Source organism: Centropristis striata, chromosome 7, assembly GCF_030273125.1.
Source record: "Centropristis striata isolate RG_2023a ecotype Rhode Island chromosome 7, C.striata_1.0, whole genome shotgun sequence".
NCBI classification, from domain to species: domain Eukaryota; kingdom Metazoa; phylum Chordata; class Actinopteri; order Perciformes; family Serranidae; genus Centropristis; species Centropristis striata.
In genome coordinates this window covers 24,018,219-24,041,054 of record NC_081523.1, presented here as the reverse complement: position 1 = coordinate 24,041,054, position 22,836 = coordinate 24,018,219, and the positions used below count along the sequence as shown (strand labels likewise).

At 38.5% G+C, this 22,836-nt stretch overlaps 2 protein-coding genes across 5 annotated transcripts in view; both read right to left on the bottom strand.

Moving 5' to 3' along the window:
• The window catches only part of slc23a2 (solute carrier family 23 member 2), a 43,223-nt gene extending 30,331 nt beyond the window's left edge, over positions 1–12,892 (bottom strand). For 2 of the 3 annotated variants that reach the window (XM_059336879.1, XM_059336880.1), the window contains exon 1: positions 12,571–12,890. The gene's annotated coding sequence lies outside the window, so the exon portion shown is untranslated. Of the gene's footprint in view, positions 1–12,570 lie in introns of all 3 variants that reach the window. The other variant, XM_059336878.1, reaches the window with a different exon arrangement.
• A 3,242-nt stretch (positions 12,893–16,134) lies between these two features.
• kcnip3b (Kv channel interacting protein 3b, calsenilin) overlaps positions 16,135–22,836 on the bottom strand; it is a 47,068-nt gene continuing 40,366 nt past the window's right edge. For both annotated transcript variants that reach the window (XM_059337765.1, XM_059337766.1), the window contains 6 exons: positions 20,888–21,012; positions 20,713–20,782; positions 19,648–19,826; positions 19,284–19,388; positions 18,642–18,704; positions 16,135–17,206 (listed from right to left, as the gene is read on the bottom strand). In XM_059337765.1, the coding sequence (XP_059193748.1) occupies positions 17,159–17,206; positions 18,642–18,704; positions 19,284–19,388; positions 19,648–19,826; positions 20,713–20,782; positions 20,888–21,012 (590 nt within the window). In that variant the 3' untranslated portion in view covers positions 16,135–17,158. The remainder of the gene's footprint in view (positions 17,207–18,641; positions 18,705–19,283; positions 19,389–19,647; positions 19,827–20,712; positions 20,783–20,887; positions 21,013–22,836) is intronic.

The following is a 22,836-nucleotide window of genomic DNA, read 5'->3' as shown; positions in this document are numbered from 1 at the left end:
GCAGGCGAACTCCCATGCTGCGCTGTACAAACACATTTCTCAGTTTAAGAAACCAAAGCAGCAGGGAAGACAGTTACATCTAGATCAAGGGAAAGGAGATGTTCAGCCTTTAAATGTATTTCCAACCCCCTCTCAAAATAACACCTACACCCACACAGCATGCTATCAGCAACACATGAATGGGCGTTGAAGGTTAGATAAAAAAAAAAAAAAGTTTCCCACATTTGTTCTCAGACAAAAAAAAAGGCATAATGTAACTGTAGATACTTCGTATATACACCACCCTCAGTCACAGGCATTTTTCCCATCAAGTCCAGTGAGGATATTTAAGACTAAAAGACATCCATTGTTGCTTGAAGTTGATAAAATCCATTAAGCCTAACTGAACCCGATTCCTGCTGTTGCTCCCAGTAGGGCAAGCAGTTTGATTTGCTTTTACAGTAACTGTGAAGACAGATTACCTTCATTCAACCCTTCAGTGATTTCATAGTGATCAGCTTAACAACTGAGATGCTAAAGTTAAAATGTTAAATACTGTTGTGAAAATGTTGTGATTGTGCTCAATTAAAACATTCAAATAGGTAAGTGGCTGTCTGTGAAATATGACTTTTTAAAATTTGCGAAACTAGGTTATGGTTTAGCAGTTCAGCAATGCTCACCAGACTATAGTACTAGAGAAGCATGACACTTCATGTACAGTAGTGTTCAAAAGAATAGCAGTCCAATGTGACTAACCAGATTAATTCAGGTTTTTAGTATATTTTTATTGCTATATGGCAAACAAGGTACCAATAGGTGTAGTAGATTCTCAGAAAAACAACAAGACCCAGCATTCGTGATATGCACGCTCTTAAGGCTGTGCAATTGGGCAATTAGTTGAAAGGGGTGTGTTAAAAAAAAATAACAGTGTGGCATTCAATCAGTGAGGTAATCAATTTTGTGAAAAAACAGGTGTGAATCAGGTGGCCTCTATTTAAGGATGAAGCCAGCACTTGTTGAACATGCATTTCTCTTTGAAAGCCTGAGGAAAATGGGTCGTTCAAGACGTTCTTCAGAAGAACAGCGTACTTTGATTAAAAAGTTGATTGGAGAGGGGAAAACTTATAAAGACGTGCAAACAATTATAGGCTGTTCAGCTAAAATGATCTCCAATGCTTTAAAATGGAGAGCAAAACCAGAGACACGTGGCAGAAAACGGAAGACAACCATCAAAATGGATAGAAGAATAAGCAGAATGGCAAAGGCTCAGCCAATGATCAGCTCCAGGATGATCAAAGACAGTCTGGAGTTACCTGTAAGTGCTGTGACAGTTAGAAGACGTCTGTGTGAAGCTAATCTATTTACAAGAATCCCCCGCAAAGTCCCTCTGTTAAAAAAAGGCATGTGCAGAAGAGGTTACAATTTGCTAATGAACACATCAACTGGCCTAAAGAGAAATGGAGGAACATTTTGTGGACTGATGAGAGTAAAATTTTTCTTTTTGGGTCCAAGGGCCGCAGACAGTTTGTGAGACGAGCCCCAAACTCTGAATTCAAGCCACAGTACACAGTGAAGACAGTGAAGCATGGTGGTGCAGCATCATGATATGGGCATGTTTCTCCTACTATGGTGTTGGGCCTATTTATCACATACCAGGGATCATGGATCAGTTTGCATATGTCAAAATACTTGAAGAGGTTATGTTGCCTTATGGTGAAGAAGACATGCCCTTGAAATGGGTGTTTCAACAAGACAATGACCCCAAACACACTAGTAAACGAGCAAAATCTTGGTTCCAAACCAACAACATTGATTTATGGAGTGGCCAACCCAATCCCCGGACTTTAATCCAATTGAGAACTCGTGGGGTGACATCAAAAATGCTATTTCTGAAGTAAAACCAAGAAATGAATTGTAGAATGTTGTTAAAGAATCTTGGAGTGGAATAACAGCTGAAAGGTGCCACAAGTTGTTTGACTCCATGCCACACATACAATTAAATATTAATTCAGTGATTCACAGGATTGCTAAATTCTAGAAACAAAAAAGTTTGTACAAAATAGTTTTGAGTTTGTAAAGTCAACGGCAGACACTGCTTTTTTTTTGACCACACCCCTTTCAACTAATTGCCCAATTGCACAGCCTTAAGAGCGTGCATATCACGAATACTGGGTCTTGTTGGTTTTCTGAGAATCTACTGCACCTACTGGTACCTTGTTTGCCATGTAGCAATAAAAAATATACTAAAAACCTGGATTAATCTGGTTAGTCACATTGGACTGCTATTATTTTGAACACTACTGTATGTGATAGAGATCTGCGACTTCAGTTTATGACCATTTTCTCATACATACTACTCAGGCTAGAAATAATGATAATTTTCATTTTTGATTTAAAAAATGTACATACATTGAAAAATGTAAAATCATATTTAGTTTTTATACGACTGACAGTCCAAAACTCATGTTAATTCAGTTTAAAATGATACAAAAAAAAGCTAAAAGCAGCAAATCGTCTGACTGGAGAAGCTGCAATGAGAGAATGTTTGACATTTAAGTTTATAAAATGAGAAATAATGGAGCCTTGATTGATGAGTAGTGACAGTGGATGCTGTAAAATTGCAATAGCACGGGTTTGATTGTGGCATTTGAAACTTTGTTGGATGTCAAATGTCATAGAGGATGTCTTCTGGTTCATGTAAAGCATGTTACCAGAAATAAAGTGAAATATGACTCAGTTGGGAGGGGAGAGACACAGACACAGACAGAAACACGTGCACGCACACGCTAGAGCCAGACGGAGGATAGAAATCAATGATGGAGGCTCGTTGTGCAACAAGTTCATATTTTTCTTCATGAAAAAACATCAGCCTGTACATGGAAGGTGAACGACACGGAAATGCACTTTGTTGCATGTAAAACGTCGTAGAGGATGTTAACTGGTTCATGTGAAGTGTGCTGGCAGAACAGGACAAAGAAACAAGAATGAGAGACAAAGTGAAATATAGACTCACTTGGTGAGAATGGACAGACATACGCATGCATTAACACAGTTTGGTAATCTGCAGTCTTATGCCATCCAGCTAGTTGACAAGAGATTGGGTGTGAGAAAAAAGTACAGTAGGTTTATGCTGGGCCCCTCTCGGCTGGATCTTGGCTCACCTGGATCGCATATGTTTACACTCGCTCCAAGCATGAATCCTCGCTGCCAGCTATTGTTATCTGTGCACTCTTCTTAGCGAGTAAACTCTCTTAAATGCAGCATCTGAGTTTGTGTAACAGTACTGATTTTAGTTTTAGGAGCAAATAAAAAAGCTGACAGACATTGTATTAATATTGCTGTTTTCAATGTTTTAGACTCTCAATATGGCCATAACTGACAAATTGCACCTTTTAAAATGCTATGTGCTGGTTTCCTTTAAATGCTCTGATGACCTCCCTGTAGGCTGTGATATAACCGTTATCACGCTCTTCCATATGATAAAGATCAACAGATAGCTGAGGATGTGCTTCAGAGTTTAAGACTACACTACACAGTAATAGTTCCCTTTGATATTATTAATGAATGAGAAGAAGCACCATTTTTATTAGTGCTATACTTATTACCCCAACAATTTAGACAAAAACAAAGATAGCCCCAAATAACCAAAGGTCAGTAGCGGGTGTTTCCATCATTTACCGCAATGACAGCTTGACAGCAACATCTCATGCTCCTAACTAGCCTCATGATGTTGTTCTGAGGCAATGTGTTCCACTCCTCCACAAGTGCTACACGCAGTTCTGCCAGGTCACGTAGGGGTGGGGTACGAGCATCCATTCGCTACTTCAGCTGGTCCCCGACGTGCTCTATGGGGTTCAGGTCAGGGGACATTGCTGGCCATATCATATGAGGCACTCCGACTTCCTGTCTGACATTTCTGGCACGATGTGGTGGAGCATTATCATCCATGAACAGAAAGTTGGGGGTGTGCTGGTGGAATTGGGGGATGATGTTTTCCGCTGACTGGTGATGCCTGCCCTGACTGTTGCACCTCCTCCACCAAAGTGAACCCTGGGGACCATGTTGACCTTGGCGTATTGCTCACCTTGCCTTCTCCAGCAACGATGACGACCATCATTTCTATGCAAGGTGACACTCATCAGTGAACAGGATGGTAAACCTTGACCTTGGTCTTGTGCCCACTGCAAACGGTCACGGCGGTGTCTTGGTGTCAGTGGAATCACCTGCAACGGTCGTCTGGCATTCAAGCCAAATCGGTGGAGTCGGTTGCAAATGGTTTGTCTGGAAACCCTAGTACTAGGGGTGCACCGATTTCCTTGATGTTGCGGGATCGGCGATCGGCTGATTCTTTTATGTCAAACCGATCTTATCTAGCTCTGCAAAGGTCTATTTGCTATTTATCTTAACATTTGAATAGCCACAAAGCTGCTGCATTTGGGCATTTGTTCTTGTTGTACTATAACGACATCAAAAACTCGGGACACTTTATTTATGGTTGTAGTTCTTTTGTTAGTTTGTCCTGTAAATTGTTGCTATTTATTTTAAGTTCAATATTTTAGTAACGACCTCAGACATTGTGATTTCCTTTATTTGTTCAATAAAAATACTGCTGTGTTATCACATTTCAGTAAAATAAGATTCAAACATTGAAGGTGTATGCTGTCAGTTATAAAAAAATCGGTATTGGCCAAAATTGGAATCGGCAGGTAAGGCTTTAAAAAATAAAGAAATCGGTGATCGGCCAGAAAATTGCGATCCACCCCCTACCTAGTACCTCTCACTTCTCCTAAACAGGCCTGCAGACGGTGTCTGAGTGCATAGGTCCTTAGGTACTGGTCATCATTGCAGTCCATCACTTGTGGGGCGCCACTCCTGGGTCTGTCACGAACACTGCAAGTAGTTCTGTGTCTTGCTGCAATTCTGCTGATGACACTTTGAGACACACCAAGTTCACGAGCAAAATATTACTGCCTGCTACTGACCTGACCAGGTGGCGCTGCTCGTCTGTTAAGTGACATCGTGTGTTCATGGCTGTTGGATAATGAACTGGGAATGACTTACCAGCTTTTTAGACCCACAGAATGTTGAAATTGATGCCACATTGAAAAGGGTTGTCTTTTTGTATTTTTTGGTATTGGCCCCAATATGTAAGGCGCACTGTACACAGTGAGACCATTACGTGGAAAGCGCAAAATGAGTTGTGTCTATCACCCTATTACAATTGCCTCCCTATCCCCAAAATCACTGAAGTGACACAAACACCTTGTATGTATGAAATCCACTGAGGACCTCACAATATCCCTAATTTATTGTGAGTAGTGTATTCTCAAAGAGGGTTACATAACAACACAGGCAAGATAAAACTACACTAGTACTATAGAGGTAAGATAGTACAGTATCTAGTAGCAATCTGCAACTTAAGTTTATGCTTATTTTACTATATATATTGCTACACTGGGATTATTTTATTATGGATTAATGTGAAGATAATTTTTCATCTACAATGTTTCAGAAAATATTGAAAAATGTTTACCAAATATATATTTTTGTCCAACCAACAATCCAAAAACACTATATTATGTTTAAAATTATACATAGTGTGTTGGCAGAACAGCTGCTTATGTTTACCATGTTAAGCTTTGTTGTCCTTGTTTTAGCTTTATGCCCATTTCTGTGTATTCACATTAAGAGTAATACACTATCAAATAACTATAAAATTCCTGTTTGTGTGCACATAGTTGGACAAGAAAGGTGATTTAAATGTTATAGAGGACATTTTCTGGTTCATGTGAAGGATGTTGGCAGAACGAGCACGACAAACAAACCAGGGAGATAAACAGAAATATACATCAGGGTGATGCTCCTCAGATATGGACCCAATATCAGGGACAGAAGAGGATAGAGGTCAATGATGGAGGCCTCGAACAAAAGTGCAATAAGATCACACTGTTGTACATCAACAGCCTACAATTAAGGTGACCAGCAAGGACTGGATGCAAGTTGTTTGCATGTTTTTAACTGGTGACCAACATTTTAAAATCAGACGGATGGAGACATAGACCTCAAATGGACCACTTCCATTAGGACAGAATAGAGAAGGTAATTCAATCAATTAAAATGTCCTTTAGTTTGCTACAACCCATTCATCCATCATCTGTCATGCTGCTGATTAAGTTTTTATGAAACTTAAGATGTGGGTCATTGCTCAGTTCCAGGATTTTCAAAACTGCACTGTGCCTCTGAGGAAATGTCCGTCTGTAAAGGAGGATCGAAATCTGGGTCGTGGATGATTAGATTTTTTTTTTTAGAGAGCGAATGATGGATGTCATTGCTACATGCTGGTATTTATTCAACCATACTGATAAGCCAAAGAGGTGGAAAGAGGCCAGAGGGCTGTTCCACCAAAGATTATTTTCAATTGATTGCTTGGCATATAAAATGTAAGAAAAGTAAAGAATGCTAATCTTTTTTCTTAGTTTTTCTGACCAACACACATGATTATTATTTTTGCTTGAGCATATTATTAGGACTTCCGGCCACTAGAGGGGGAAGACTTAAACATATATATGGGTCATTTTTTGCGTCCTGTACAAATTACCTATGGGGTTGTTTCTGATGGGAGACCAGTCTGGATCTGTTGGGCGATACAGTGACTAAGTATGAGTAAAGGAGCAATGAATGAGCCATTAGTATAGGAAAAGACACCCTTGAAATTTCATTGCTCTTTGAAGGGGTGTATTTGCATTATTATGTTGTGATACTATCATAATTTATAACAGTGGTGTTAAATGGTCTTAAAATTACTTAAAGAATGTATTTAATTGCATTTATTTTCTTGAACAATATATTGCACTGCAAGTGAAACAAACAAAAGCTCTAAAACACCTAGTTAAATCTAGAAAAGGGCATGTATTTACGGTTCAAACACTAGCATCTGCACCAACGTATGATTAATAACGAATGCCAATAAATCAATAATTGGCTCACCATGTCAATACCATCCATACTTGCCCACTCACAATCAGAAAAAATCTTTAACAAAGAAAATCTATTGAATGCTCTTTTATTTAATCAGCTCCTTACACCAGACCAGATGTGACCTATAGCAAAATCACAATTTTGTCTAATTAAAAGAAACAGTAAACAGTTTCTTTTTAAAATAAACAGAACAGTGCAATTTCACATTGACTGTCGTTGAATGCAGCTACAGCAGCAGCCACACACACAAATAGGAAATTCTTCTGTGATGGGTCACCGATTAAGGGCTATTGTAAATTTGACAAGGGACACATCCTCAACAAAGAACAGATGTCGTCCTGAAAACCTGACCTGAAGTCTGGGTAACAGCTCACAAACATCACTTCACTGACAGTATCCATATAATAATTCACAAATAATTAAATTCCCCAACGGATAGTGATTAAAAGGTGAAATATGCGATTCCAAAGACAGATTGTTGATATTTGAACTCAACAAAAATATTTTTATTCTAAGTCTGCGTTCAAACTGAATTTGGTAGTGCGCCAAAAATGCAAGTTCTCCCATTCATTTGACTTCACGTGATGGCCTCAAGCCTGTTACCAGCGAGTCATTGAAAGATTAAACATCCATGCTATATCACTGCTGCTAGGGAACGGGCTGAAAAAAATCACAGACTTTTAATCTAGTACAGCATTTTCATACTAGTACGGGCTATGTTGTTCAGTTCTTGTTATGCAAGACTCATATGGTTTGCAATGCTTCCTTTGGCCATTTAATCCCCGCTTACTCCCTTTCTTTCATCACACACACAAATTTAAGATTAGATATTAGTAAAAAGTATTTTTTTCTCTTGCAACAAAACGTGTATACCAATAAACATCTACGGTGAAAAAAGTTATTATTTCAGGGCATAGTACTATTCAGAACCACATTTTAAAATCTTACCATTTACCACCCACCATGCAACCAAAGACACACACACCTTTACACAGTACAGTGGGAAGGCACTGCATGACCCAGCACTACGGTGTAATCTAAATCACATGACAACTCACAAACAGAGCCAAGAATCCAGTTCTGTGACCCAGTTCACTCCAATGTGCCTGTTCCTGGCCCGACATCCTGTGAGGTGATCCTCTATATCCATTTACTGCAAGTCAGAGTGACTAAGAAGAGTTACTGTGAAAGTCTGAAAAACTAGTTTTTAAAATAATGATCCCTGACAGCTTCTACAAAAGTAAACTGGTTATTGTCAGTATTTGGCAATTAGCTAATCACTTGCACGTCATGTAACAAGAAATCTGAAGGCTTTAAGTGGGGTAAAGATTTAGGGGTAAACAATGCATGTGATAATCACTGTTTACTGTCCAAGCTAAACTCAACTGCATATAACCATCTTCCTATCTTTCTGCTAAATGGGGAAGAACAATACTTTATCAGTCTATTAACAGATTGATGGCTGCAGGAGCTGACTCATTTAAGAACAGGAGGCAGCACCTGCTCAGTAGCTGTACCTTACAGGATGCCTGGATTAGAGAAGTAGAACTGATAATTTACCACACACAGAATCCTGTAATTATATGTTCACTGATATACAAAATAAAAGGGTGTACAACCAACACTTATGAGGCAAAAATCAAAACAAAAGAAAGCTGGGTTGTATCCGTATAAGGCCTAATGCAAACAGTATTTAAGTTAACTCTTTTTAAAAAAAATCCAGTGTGGATATGTAAAATAAAAATATAAAAATCTGGAAAGTATATTGTGGGAGAAACAGTATGTCTCTAACACAGTGAGAATTAGTAACAAGAAATTGCTTTTAAAAACAAGATGAATAGCTTTTAAGTATGATTAGCACTGAAGCCAATAATCGATTAGTAGACAAAACATTGAATCAACAAACAGCAGACTAATCCATGGACAGTTATTATATGCATTAAACTTCACTGATGAAGGGGAGAACATTTTCTTCAAACTGGCTGGTGCACTACCATCTCTTGAGCAAACAGTCCTCATTCTTGTTATTAAGTAATAGTAATCTTTCAGTCGTCTTTGTTTAGTTTCGGGAACAAACATTTCTAAACGACATCTTTAATTCCACCTCTTGCATTTACAGTAACCAGACCTTGGTCATAGTCATCAATCATCCAACCAATTTTTTTCTGGCTTCATTTCTTTGATGCCTTCCAATAGTAGGGATGAGTTGTTTGCAACCTTAACAACCAACTCAGCTGACCCATTTGCCACTGACTAAACCTGTACTTAACATTTGAAAAGGAGAATGCATGCCAGCACTTTCAAGGACGAAACAGTAACAAAATACCTGTTCCAAACAACCAGTGATGTCGCTTTTTTTTTTAGGATATTCCATCATCACAGTAGTCCCCAAACACAAAATTCATCAGAGGTCTAAATTACTAAAAGGCCTGTCACTCAGACATCTGGGGTCACACAGATTTCTGATCCATCCATCCATTACAGCATCAAATTCTGTACAAACTGGAAGCAATCTCACATCCAACACCTCAAATGTCAACACTGGCACCACCTAGGGATGTCAACTGTCACTACAGCCTGTCTCCCTTTTACATTACAACTGCACCTCTAAGATCTTCTCTGTCAAATTTCCCAACTAATCAGTCCTCCATTTCATCCTAGACAGAAACGGGTGGGATTTATACTTGTTGTGGCACAGAAGTACACATGTGTGCATTGTAAGCTACTGGGAAATCCTTGTATGCACGCTCGACTAAAAAAAAACATATAGTCTTGCCCTTTGCTTCGGTCAAACAGTGACTCAGGATACTAAATAGTACTATGTCCTTCAACAGTTGCACAACGATTCACCTCTGGATAAATAAAGTTCTTAATATTTTATACCATCTCATGTAATCTAAACCTATGGTTCAAATGAGTTGTTCCCTCACATTAGTGTAAATTAAAGGCTAAATATTGTGCACCAATATTGTCAATACATATGGCTGGTTGACTTGGATTACCACATAAAATAAAATTTAATCAAGCTGAGACAGAGTGTTAAAAATTAACTACTATTGGACAGAGACTGGCACAAACCTCGGTCTTGCTCTCACACACCAGCAAGCCACAAACACAAGGGAGAATTTACCAGTCCTGACTCCTATGCAAACTGCAGGCACAGGTGCAATGCAAAATACTCTGCATGCCAGAATAGTATTGTGCACACAAGATTGTACTGCCAACTAACTCTGTGCAGGTGCTTATGAACACTTAACTTCATTTAAAAAAAACAAAACCCTAGGCTCAGCACACAATTTTAACTTAAAAACAAATAAATAGAAGGCCACTTGTGGATTGTTTGACAAAAATATTATGCTACGCAATCTCCTGGCTCTTTTCAGAACCTAAGGATATTTTCAAACTAGCGTCAAGCTTGCTTTTATTGTCTATGAAAATTAACGACTAGAAAACACATTGAAATATAAAATACATTTTATTGATAAAACACTTGCAAGCCTGGCCTAACATAAATCTATAATACATTAAACATGTACAAACACACTCAACTGCATGCCTAATGCCAAAAACACACCAAGCAGCCACTAAATGTGTCCTTTTGAAAGCTGCCATACAATGTCTTGGAAATATGTGGCTGCCACTCAGATATCAGCAAAGTGCAGCCAAACCAAAAGTTGGAGCAGCAACTTGGGGCCAGAGAATACCCACAGCCATTTAGTAAACTGAGTCCTGTGACTTCAATGAAATGTTAAACTGTGTTCTCATTTCTTCCTACCTGAAACACACCTCCCAGCCACAAAAAAAACTGCTGCATTTTTACTTCTCAGTGTAAAACCAATCACTTAACAGTAAGAACCATTCTAATAAGTTTAACCGGAAAAGACATATGAATGATGTAACTATTGAGTAACTGGCTCATACTCAGAGTACAACACATGAGAAGAGTCACATAAAACCATATAAACCAATAGTCAACTGTTCAAAAATGTCTTGGAGGTGTATGAGGTGATGGCAACCCCATCTTTCCTGTAGTCTATACCAGACCTGGAATTTGAGCCATGAACTTGACCATTTCCAAACCAGCTGGTAATGCCATAACACAGGATGGACTCAAGTTAATTGCGTGTGACAACTGGGCTATAATCGCTAACTGACTTGGAAGTCCACACAATGTCCTCAGTTTTATGGACACTGATGTGCAAAAGATGATCATCCCTCCAGTATGAAAACCTGTCCCACTTCATAGCTGTAAAATATAAAGTAAATACAACACAAGAGTAAATATATTAAAAAAGTGGTCAAAACTCAAGCAACATTTGTAGTATTGAGAATAATTTAACTGTGGTCTTAATCAGGCTTATCGTGGCTTTACGACTGTGACAATGAAAAACCTTGGTCTCACAATAAAGTTTTTGCCAAAATAGTCCCCAAACTTTTTCTGTTCTCCACGCATCTCGTAAGTAGGTGAAGTTGTGCCGTAAATCCCTACTCTTACCAAACTGGGAATGGAGGTGTTCACTACAAATTGATTAGATTGGTAGCTGAGACATCAATTGCTGAGTCAACATTTATCTGTTGAAGCCATTTGTCAGTCTATACTGTTTTGGTGTGAGTGTTGGATATAATGGAACTATATGACACTCAGTTTATGGTACTCAAAAGGAGCAAAAAAAATTAATAAAAAGGTAAATTTAAATCTCAACAGCAATGACTGATTAAAGAAATAATGATCCATATACTCAAGATAATCCACAGTCCTTGTGGTGAAAAGTTTCATGTAGGAACTATTTTCTTTCTATCACAGTTCCTCATCATTGCTGTTGAGTTTTTCCAAATGTATTTTTCGGGGAAATATGGCTCTCCACATATCTCACACCAAATTAATCTTGATTGATAAATATAGCACTATAGGTAAAAGGGAAACGATGCGATTTTGGTTTTGTGTTTGTCCTCTTCCCTTTAAGTTCTCACAAAGCCAATGTGTGTTTGCCAATGACAGAATCTCGCGCGCGCGCGCGCACACACACCTGCCGAGCCACGTTTCCAGGACAACCCCATCATCAAGAGCCAATAAATCCTGATGGCCAAATAAGCTCTGGTGTCCCAGTTACTGCTGCCTGGTTCCTGAGTTTCCTCATCCACTTTATGGGGTATCATTAATCAAATATTACGGGTCAATGCAAATTAGTGATCCATTTTTACCCTTACTATAGTGTGTTTTGTGTTTTATAGTCACAATGAAGCACTGGTATCTAGAAACCTTGAGACGTTTGGCCTCCACACTGAAGATAAGTAATGGATCTTTTTGTGTGATTTTTTTTTAATCAATGTTTTGACGTGTTAAAGAGGGGAAAGGTAAAGAGTGACTAAGTAGGCCTTGTGTTTCACGGTCACACACTTCAGCATCAGCAGACACGGATCATACCGGCTAACAGCCTCCGTTAACATTAACGTTACATCTCTAGCCGTTACTCGTTATCAGCTTCTGGCTCGAGCCCCGGTTAGCTTAGAGACAGCATCCAGAGCAGGATTTTGTAAACGTCCCGCTTCCTAACATCCACATGTATGCTCAGAGTGTCTCATGGGATTAAAAATGGCACGTTTTGTCCTCACCTGCCTGATGAAAGAGACGGAGCCCACTTCCCTTCTCGGCTAACGTTACGTCCGCTGGCTCGTCCCCGTGGTTTGTGTTGTTGAAGCGGTGTGTGCGCACGAGGAGGGGGGGTACGGATAACCTACACTTGTAGCCGGAAGGAGAGCCCAGGCCGAAGGGACTGTGGTGAAGAGATGGAGCCGTCCTCAAGCCCCGTTCTTCTTAAAAGAGCTCCTTCTTTACCACAAACGGGGTTATTAAACAGCTGCTCCGCTCATGGAGGGATTTCGCCTTTCATAAAGCCACGGGGTTGACGTTCGTTCTCACGCATGCCCACGTCCTCCCCGTGACGTCAAGTGCCTTCCTTTCGCCCCGCCCTGGAACCCACGTCTCAGCCAATCAGAGGCGGCCCAGCCGTGACGCACCTCTCCCTCCCTTCTCCGGTGAGGATGCTCAGTGACAGCTTTTGTAACAATAACCTTTCTTGCATAAGCCTTTTTCTACCGTTAAACAGTCATTCAGCCTGCACGGTCACCATCTCCTAAAATATTAAAATGGGGTCTTTCTGCTCGACATCCACTGCGGTGCCTTCAGATTGATGTATTCCACCACACTGCCATCTGACGGTGGTATATTTTCATTGCCTTCACTGGCCCACATACTCTAGACAGGGAGTTATTCTAACCTGACGTAACCCAGTTGGCACAGGGTTGAGTAACAGGGCTAAATCAGCAAGCAGCAAAACATTTGCTGTGCTTACCGTGCAACACCACAGTATAGAAAAGCTCTAACAGATAACAGTCATGCATTAGCAAAAGTAAAAAAATAAATACAAAAATAAAAAACTATTCACATTAAAATATACTTAAAGTATCAACAGTAAAATTATCCTAGCCTACTCATTATGCAGAATGGCTAATTTCAAAAACCTGAATCTGTAAAGTAACTAGAAAATAATGTTGTTAAATATATGCAGATAATTTAATGATAAATGTATTATGTTTGGGTATGGTCTGTGTGGCATTATGTGTTTTAAGGTTTGACTACTATATTTGCCTCCAAAAATGTAGTAAAGTAGCATAAACTGCAAATACTCCAGTAAAGTACAAGTACCTCAAAATGTACTTAAGTACAGTACTTGAGATAATGTACTAATTTAAATTCTACCAATGTCAAAGGTATCACTGAACCAAACCATCCTACTGTACACTAAAAAGGAAAATCTCAACTTTTATTCGGCCTTCCAGCACTAATTAGCCCTCCTACATTTCCTTCTGTGGAGCTTCTGCTGGAGTATTAGTAGTAAGTATGTTAGTGTTGTGATGCAGTGATGAAAATGAAGTTTAGAATATCAACCCCCATGCACAATGTTACCTGAACATACTGAGAAACCGCTTTATTATTAAAAGTAATTAATAGGCTTCATTTTGGCCACTTGGTGACAAAACAAGCCCTCAGGTAAAAAGCCCTGCAGGAGTTGTTGGCATGGCGTGTTATCAAACAATAGCCTGGTGACTATCCAGTGCACAAGGAGCAACATTATATATAATCTGGTCTCTGGGCCACCTGATCAGGGCCAGATTAACCTGAAAGGGGCCCCAGGGCAAAAAAAAGAGCTGCTAGCCCATAATGACATTGCTCTTTCTGATGAGCATCAGTGTGTATGCTTCAGGCAGTAATGAGTAATTCGTTTGTGGTGGTTTAATGAAAAAAAAAAGGAATGAGCACCATATATTCACAATATAAACCAAAAATGATAAAGCTTGTAAAAATAGAATTTAAAATAGCGGCTTCTAAAAGAAGGTGCTCAAGATAAGGTAAAAATACAAGTTTTTCTAACTATTTTGATAATTGATTAATCATTAAAGTAATTTTTAATGCAAAAGTGGCAGACAATTCTGTTTTAAGCCTCTCAAATCCTCTTTCCTCTGTTTATATCATATTAAATTGAATATGTTTGGTTTGGTACTGACAAAACAAGACATTTTAAGACATGACTTTGGACTTTAAGAAACTGGAATGGACATATTTAATTTAGGTAACTACAGTCTGTGTCAACGTGTTCTCCGATTACTGGCATTACATGATTCTGTGAGTAACTTGATTACCTATTGTAAGTGCATGTAAACACACTGAACATTTCTAACAGACTTCTTTGTGTCCCGGGACAATCCAACAGAAAGACACAAGACACACTTGAACTTTTGATCTCAGTAAAGTAAATATTACAAAGAGCTTCAACACATAATGAAATACAGCAGCATCAGACATTGATGTCATCAGTTGCTGATGACATCACCTGCATTTATAAGATGAGACATTACAAGTCAGCGTGAAGCCAAGGGGCTGATGAATAACCCATTGGAGGTGAGGCAGGAATGAAGCAGCTTATACAAGCAGGATTTCAGTGCTCTATCTCAGCTTACACGATTGAAAATGATTTTAGTAATATCAGCAGAGTTTTACTTGTGGCAAATGTTCAATGTACTTCTTACAAACTAAACCCAGTGCAGGAATGAGACACAAATTGTGTACTACATGACTCACTCTACACATACTTTGTTTATACACACTGTGAGCACACTTCAGACCACACATTTGCTGACAAACCTCCTCATTTTAGTTATTTGTGTCACTGATTTCTCACTGAAACGTGTAACACACTGACGTGTCTCACCATCCATCAGCGTATAAATAGCTCATGAGTATAGTGACTGATTGATAGAGGGAGAAAATATTATGTATATGCTGTAAGAAGTTATTATGTGCATTTGGGCCCTAATTCCTGTTGTGGAACAGGTGAATTTAGTTTAGTTTCTGGCTACAAGTCTGTGTACCTGCCCTGCTGAGGTGGTTGGGAGGCGGGATGCCCAGAGACCCATTGTCAAATAATCCACTAATCCACTAATGCTCCTTGTGTGCTATTATGGCCATCCATTTGAAATGTGAGCATCGCACTCAGACTGGTTGTGCCACATTCTCCCTAATGGGAAATTATGCTGAACTTTAAAGAGTTCATAGTTGGGTTGATGCTTTAGTGTTGGGCCTTGACCCCATGAAGTAAGAAAGAGTAGTGACATGGTTTGATTCAAGTTAAACCTGAGTGAATTTTTTTTTTCAAATTTTGTCTGTTTTATTCATTGGTTGCGAGGCTATTATTTGCTGCAACCCATAGTTACTGTCAGTTTCATCAAAAACCTCACAGATTACACTGCTCAGCTCTCATATCTGACACCTCTACAATTCTAATTAAATTAATTTTGTAACAAGTTTTTCAAGTCAATCCTACATGCATGTATAATCCATCATACATTTTCAGTGAAACTGGTCCCATCAAATAAACCTAAAATTTCAAATAGTCTCGATTATCCTGAAAAGGAAAGGATGTTCAACAGATCCGTGTGTGAAGCTAGTAAGAGACTGAGATGTTGATGAATGGAAACTTGTTTTTGGCCTTCGACTGTCAGGGTCACTCTGGTCAGCTCACTTAATGTTTGTTCACCCACAGTGTTTGCTGCTTGGTCATTTGAATGCAGGAGAGAAGAGAAATGTAATGAAAGGATGCATTAAAAGGGAGACGTCGCAGCTGTTGACAGCATCTTTAATTAACCCGACATCACAAAGGCCCTACTGTACTGTACATAATACTGTGGCACTTAGAGTCAGCATGCTCGCCGATACTGAAGAACCAAGAGAAAGCGTTAATTCAGCATAAGAACACACTTTTAACAGTCCGTTTGTTTCATCACAGTACTGTACAGATTCACCGTTCCAATCTGAACAGCTAATCATAACCAAAATACAAAAAAATAAGATAAATATTTGTGAAGAACTGCTACTAAACATGATGTTAAACAGAGATTTCTAAAACAAATATTCAGTTCTGGTCCTATTCCATCACCCAGTGCAGCACAGATGAGACCAATACAAGGTAGGATATATAACTATTAACTATACATATATACATACACACCAGAGGTGTATCAGGTGCAGGTATCTACAGTGCCTTTACTTCAGGCGCATATAATACATAGTCATAAAATTGTAGTGCAAGCTAATTCCACATCACATATTTGATGACAAACATGCTTTAGTTCATTTCTCTTTTTTTTCTTAAATTTTTATTCTCTAGTTCACTTCATCCAGTGCTCTAAAACTCTTGAGGAAACAGTAGGTGTGTGTGTGTGTGTGTGTGTGATTGTGTGTGTGTGTGTGTGTGTGTGTTTGTGTGTGTGTGTGCGCGCGTGAGAGACGAGGTGTATTCGTATTAAAGCTAATACCCTTGTGTGCTCAGGCCAGTGGATTATTGTAAGCTTCTCCATTCCTTGTTGATTCTTTTTGTCTGATGATAAAAAAAACACGGAGCTCTTCTGTTTCTTCATTTGGGACACAAAGAAATACACCAGACAGTTTTTTTTTTTTTTTACCAGGAAGCTCTTCTTCTGTCTGTTGCAGTCCTTTTTAATCCAGAAGCATTTAAAGATACAGCTATGGGAGCGTGGCCAGAAACAAAAACAAAACATCTAGTGTCCTGTGTTTTTACAGTCCCTATAGTATGTGAGGTGTGGCCGTGCTTTATTTGTGTGTAAGTTGTGCGAGTGTCTGTCCTTATATCACATTCTCGAATAGCTGCATGGAGTTCATGATGTTCTCGTCCTGGAAAAACAAGAAAAAAAACACATTTGTCACCGGAAGTCGGAAGTAAATAAAAGTTCAGGTTCATAGCTTAGGACATTGTGTTTTTTCAAGTGGCCACAGTGATAATGTAGTTTCCAGTCTAAAGTGACTCATTCAATATTAGTGATTATGAAGTTAGTAAATATTATATTATACCCTGTTAATTGTTTACTTGAGTAACACATTTTTGAAGTGATATTAATTATAGTCCCAGCATGATATAGACTCAAGGTAGGACTTGCCATCAAGATTACAAAACTGCGTAATAACATTTGACCAAGATATACATTTTGTTTTGCCTGGTTTTCAAACATTGCTGAAGTTCCTCTTTAAAGTTTTGTAAATTCTGCTTAAAGAGATTTTTAAAATTGAGGTCTGTTTGAACAGCTGCAGAATTGAAGCAGATTTATTGCCCAATGTTTGAGTTTTGGGTCAATTAAACACACAGACAGATAATCTCAAACACACATGAATGAGCCCACGTAGTTTAATCTCAGCCTTCCACTGATCATGAATTCAAGAAAAAAAACTGTACAGCTTGTACATTATAATTCCAGCTTTAAGGCTGAAAAGTCTATTTTCATAACAGTCAATGTTTTCTTTTACCAGCTATTGCCCTCACTTACCCCCTGAATCAGGAGGTAAAGCCTTCTACTGTATGCCAATAAACATTTTTACAGCTTTTGAGCTGTAAAAACATGTTTTTCTGATCCATTTAGTCTGTGAGAAACCACAGACTGAACTTTTTATTGATATCAGGGTAAACAGCGGTGGTGTACTGTAGATCATACATGGAGGGAAAGTTCACTGACCTAACTGAACTCAGTAAAGCAAATAAAAGATAAATCACGTAACACAAACTGAAAATGTGATTTGATAATGTTAATTTAAAAGAAACCATTCAATAATAAATTAAGAAAATTTAAATTTAATAAATTAAGAATAATAGATGCCAGATTCAAAAGAAATGAAAGTCAGACCCTTATTACTCTGATAATAATATGAGTGTGTGTGTGTGTCTACAATGATTGCATGAATGTTGCAAGAAGAGGAAATTAGATGTCATCTAATGTAAATATCATTATCCTGATAGTATTTGTGTAAACACATAGTGACCATGTTAATAAGAGAGGGGAAGATAACAGGATTCATGCAAAAAAAAAAACATGCCAGTGTTTAAGAAGAGGAAGGATTCAGGAGGGATCTGGGAAAAAAAGGTATTTCTTCAACTTGAGTGATGCTTTACTGTATGTGTCAATGTGGATAATCTTAGTCAGCACTTGCTTAATCAGTGACATCATGTTTTCCCTTTCACTGACCCCTGGCCTGTTGTACAGTATTTGTGTTGATGAATAACTTTAATTTGTTTGTTATGTCTGCATGTCTGTCTGTGTTGGGCTGAGTGAAAAGTCACCTTCTGACAGGTCTCAATGAACTCTTCAATGGTTACCACTCCATCTCGGTTTTTATCCATTTTCTGTCGGAAAAACACACAGAAGAAATAGAGAGAGTGAAAACACATTAAAACAATGTTAGGGTTCATAATGTAATGTTCTTGTCACACAGTGTACTTGTAGTGATGGAAGATGTACGAGTACAAGTAGCATACAACAGTGTGGAAATACTTTTTTTTTCTTTACAAGTAGACATCCTGCGTCTATTATGTTATTAAAGTAAAAGTGCTTATTATCCATTACAGGATTAAAATTATTGATGCATTAATGTGAACCTCACTTTAAAGTTGTAGCCGGTAAAGGTGGGGCTAATTTTAATTACTTTATGTATTGCCAGATGGCTTGATCTTTATTAAAAATCATAATTAATTTGTTTATTTATATTTTGTATCAATAATGTTAATCTGCAAAGTAACTTGTAACTAATGTTGTCAAATAAATGTGGTGGTTACAGTACAATAACAATGATATTTGTCTCCAAAAAGGTCAAAAGTATATCAAGTACAAGTACCTGAAAATTATACTTAAGTACAGAGTAAATTTTCTTAGTTACATTCCACCACTGTGTACTTGTGTGTTTTTGATTTGTGTGTATTCAGAACCTGGAAGAACTTGTCCACATGCTCATAGGGTGCCTCATCTCGCACACAGGGGTAGGTGTACCTCCCCATCATGTCATAGATTGACTTCATAATGGCCAGCATCTCCTGAAGAGAAGAAGACAGAAGCAAAGAGGTAAAACAAGTTTTTAAAAGTGCAAAACTTTTTAAGCTATATGATATGTGAACAAAATCCCCTTCACAAACATGGACATGAATAAACACGGGATATCTAATAAAACATTAGAAAGAAATTGGAGAACATTGGTTTTACCTGAAATTGCAGTGCACGGATCAAACTTTACATTAACCAGAATGAAAGTTACTGGTAGGACGCATCATTTTCCATATTCCATGGGTCACATACCTCTTTGGTGATGTAACCGTCCTTATTAATATCGTAGAGGTTGAAAGCCCAGTTGAGCTTCTCAGTGACCGAACCTCGGAGCAACACAGACAGGCCGATGACGAAGTCCTCAAATCGGATTGAACCATTCCTGTCGATGTCAAATGCGTTGAACAGGAAGTGAGCGTAGGTGGTTGCATCTGTGGATATAAAGAGTCAGAGTCACAGATCTTTTAGCTTTATCTTCTGTTCTTCAAATTGACATACTGGTTCAACTAGGAAATGACCCAGTGATAGGGTGTAACAAAGTAATCAACTGTTGGTCAGCCTTTAAACTATGATGCATCTGTTCCCTCCTCCTTATTAAACGTTTTTGTTCTATAATTGAGTCCTCTTATTATTTTTTTTTAAAAAAGGACAAAATGTCCAATGTAGTGAATATATTTCAGCTTGAACTTCTCTTTATTCTTGTGCAGCGACATGCCTCATACAAGATACTGTCACTTTTACACAGGTTCACATTTTAACTAAAAACAGGTTGAGGTCTAATATATTACTTGAGTATTACTTTATTACCTCCAGCAAGGAGGTTACGTTTTTGGTTCAGTCGCTTGTTTGTAAGCAGGATTGTGGAAAAACTAATGAGTCGATTTTCATGTAACCTAGTAAACGGGTGCAGCTTGGACCGGTTCATGAGTTGTTTTTTCGCTTGTGAGAACATTGTGATATAGGGCATGGCCTTGTAAGGGTCTGTGTTCTCCAAATGCCCTTCCAGTTTCTTTTAATTGCTACAAAGATAAGCAGTAATTCCTGCATAGAATGCCTTTAAGTATAGGATCAGTTTTTCTTCCATGACATTCCTGGTGCAATATATTTATCACGTATCAATGGAATTGTTTTATGATAAATCTAAAAAGGAAATTATGAAATAAAATATAAATCTGGGTCATGGTCTGTTGTTAATTCAGACCATGAAAAGAATACATGATCCTCCCTGTTTTCTGACACCACCAGCCCCCTTTAATCATTTTCACACAGTCCGTAACGAGAAAGGACAAGAAAGGAGAGATTGTTTTAACGTCTAACCTCCTTGGGGAAAGAACTGAGAATAGATGGTCTTGAACGTCTCCTCATCAACCAGCCCACTGGGACACTCCTGCTCAAGAGAGGAATTAAAAAAAAGAAGCTATATAGAATAATTCAAGTCTATAAAAAGAAGAACAATTGGTGGTAAAGCAAAGAAGCCGGCAGCCAGACGTACATTCTTGAAGCCTCGATAGAGAGACTGCAGTTCCTTCCTGGTGAACTTGGTCTGAGCCTGCAGCTGGTCCAGACCCTCCGGCTGGTGACGCACCGTCGACAGCTCCAGGTCACTGTCGCTGCTGTCTGTGGGAGAAAGAGACAGACAGAAAAGGGGATGGAGAGACAGGCAGGAGGAGATGCAGAGGGGGAAAGATGAAGAGAAAAAGGGGGAGGATTGGGGCAGACATTGAGTGTGTGGATGCAGGTCAACATTCGGGGAAGGGATGAGATCACACATTCAACAGGGAGTATTTGTTAAAGAGCAACTGGGAAAAACGTGCAAGTTTATTAAGAGAAAGATTGAGCAAAAAACTCGTAGAAAATGCAAAAAACGAGGGAGAAAAAAAAAGAAGAGGTGGTACTTTCTTTGTGGCGAAAATGTAACCAAACATTTTGATCTGCTTTTCTTTAACAAAAAAGCCACTGCAGAAAATCTTAATTTGAGGAAATTCAATCAAAGTTTTACTCACAGAGCAAGTCACATTAATGGTGACAAGTTCACACACACTAAGAGAAAGCACTGCACGACTGGGAAAAGAAAAAAAACATTCCAAAAAAAAGGAGGGAGGGAAGTTTTCTTAAAGCTAGTTGGGTATCTACTGTCACTATACTCACCATCTTTAGACAGAGAGAACAGAGGAGGAGGGGTTTGGACACCAAGATGGAGTGATAGAGAGTAAAGTGAGAGAGCGATAGGAAGAGGAAGAAAAAAATGAAACAAAGAAAACAGGTCAGATCTGACACTGAAAGGTTTACACGCTGAGCGGTCCAGGGGAAAAGAGTCAAGTTATATTCTGATAACATATCCAGCAGAGCAGTGAGATATAATATTTCGGTGAAACATAAACCAAAATCACAGTGAGGGAGCTCAAAGAATTGTGTTGTATTGGATTGTTTCTTCAGTATTCATTTAAAAAAATAAGACACAGCAGGAGACGACCTCTGACCTCCTTCACCAGATGAACACTCCCATACACACACACACAAACCTAATCTCTCTGACAAGTTTTGCCCTGGGTAATTTAATTACTCTTCACCCTGAAAACAGCCGTCTAAAAATCTAAATAAAAAAAATCTAAATCTATAAAAATCTTGGCACAAGTCTAAACACAGTAACCAGCATTTTCAGATTTTTAAAAACATTTTTGAAAACCCTGGAATAGAGCTAGTAAGTGGACCCTAAGTTAAGATATTATTTGTCAAAATGTTAACTTTCATAATGATGCTTTGTCTTTGGTAATTAAAACTTATGCAAAATGGTTTGTAAGTTACCTTACAAAATATGGCCATTGTGAAACATTTGCACAGCCTCTGTTTTAAACACATGGCTAACTTTGTTAAATGGAGCTTCTTGGTTAGGTTTTACGAACCAAAACTACTTTGTTAAGTTTAACAAAAAAATATCTGTGTTTGGGTTAAAATAACTAGCCTATTTCTGTACAGAACAACTTGACGCAGATGACATATAATCTGAAGTAGTTACGTATGGAAGTTAAATTAGAAGTTCACTTCAAGTATCAATGTTGACAGGGGACATGGCTTCACAGGGGACACATACAGCCGTCTCTTGGGTCAAAGTTCTGTGTCTGTTTGACCCATCCAACAACCCTGACCACCTCTCTCTGCAGACTTTCTCTCCCTTTATACTACTTCACCTGACTTCCTCATTTGCTACAGTCATAATTAGTACGGCCACTAGGTGTCGCCACCAGACAAAAAATGTCAATATGTGCCGTAATGAGCTACGTGGGCTATCTACAAATTAAAGGGCAATCATTTTCATAGGTATAAGTACAAACAGTGAAGGAGAACAGTCTGTACATTTGCTACAAACTACAATACCCAACTACTTTATGAAATTCCTGAGTTGTTAAAAAAAACTATGTGTGACCCTTTTTTAAACGATTT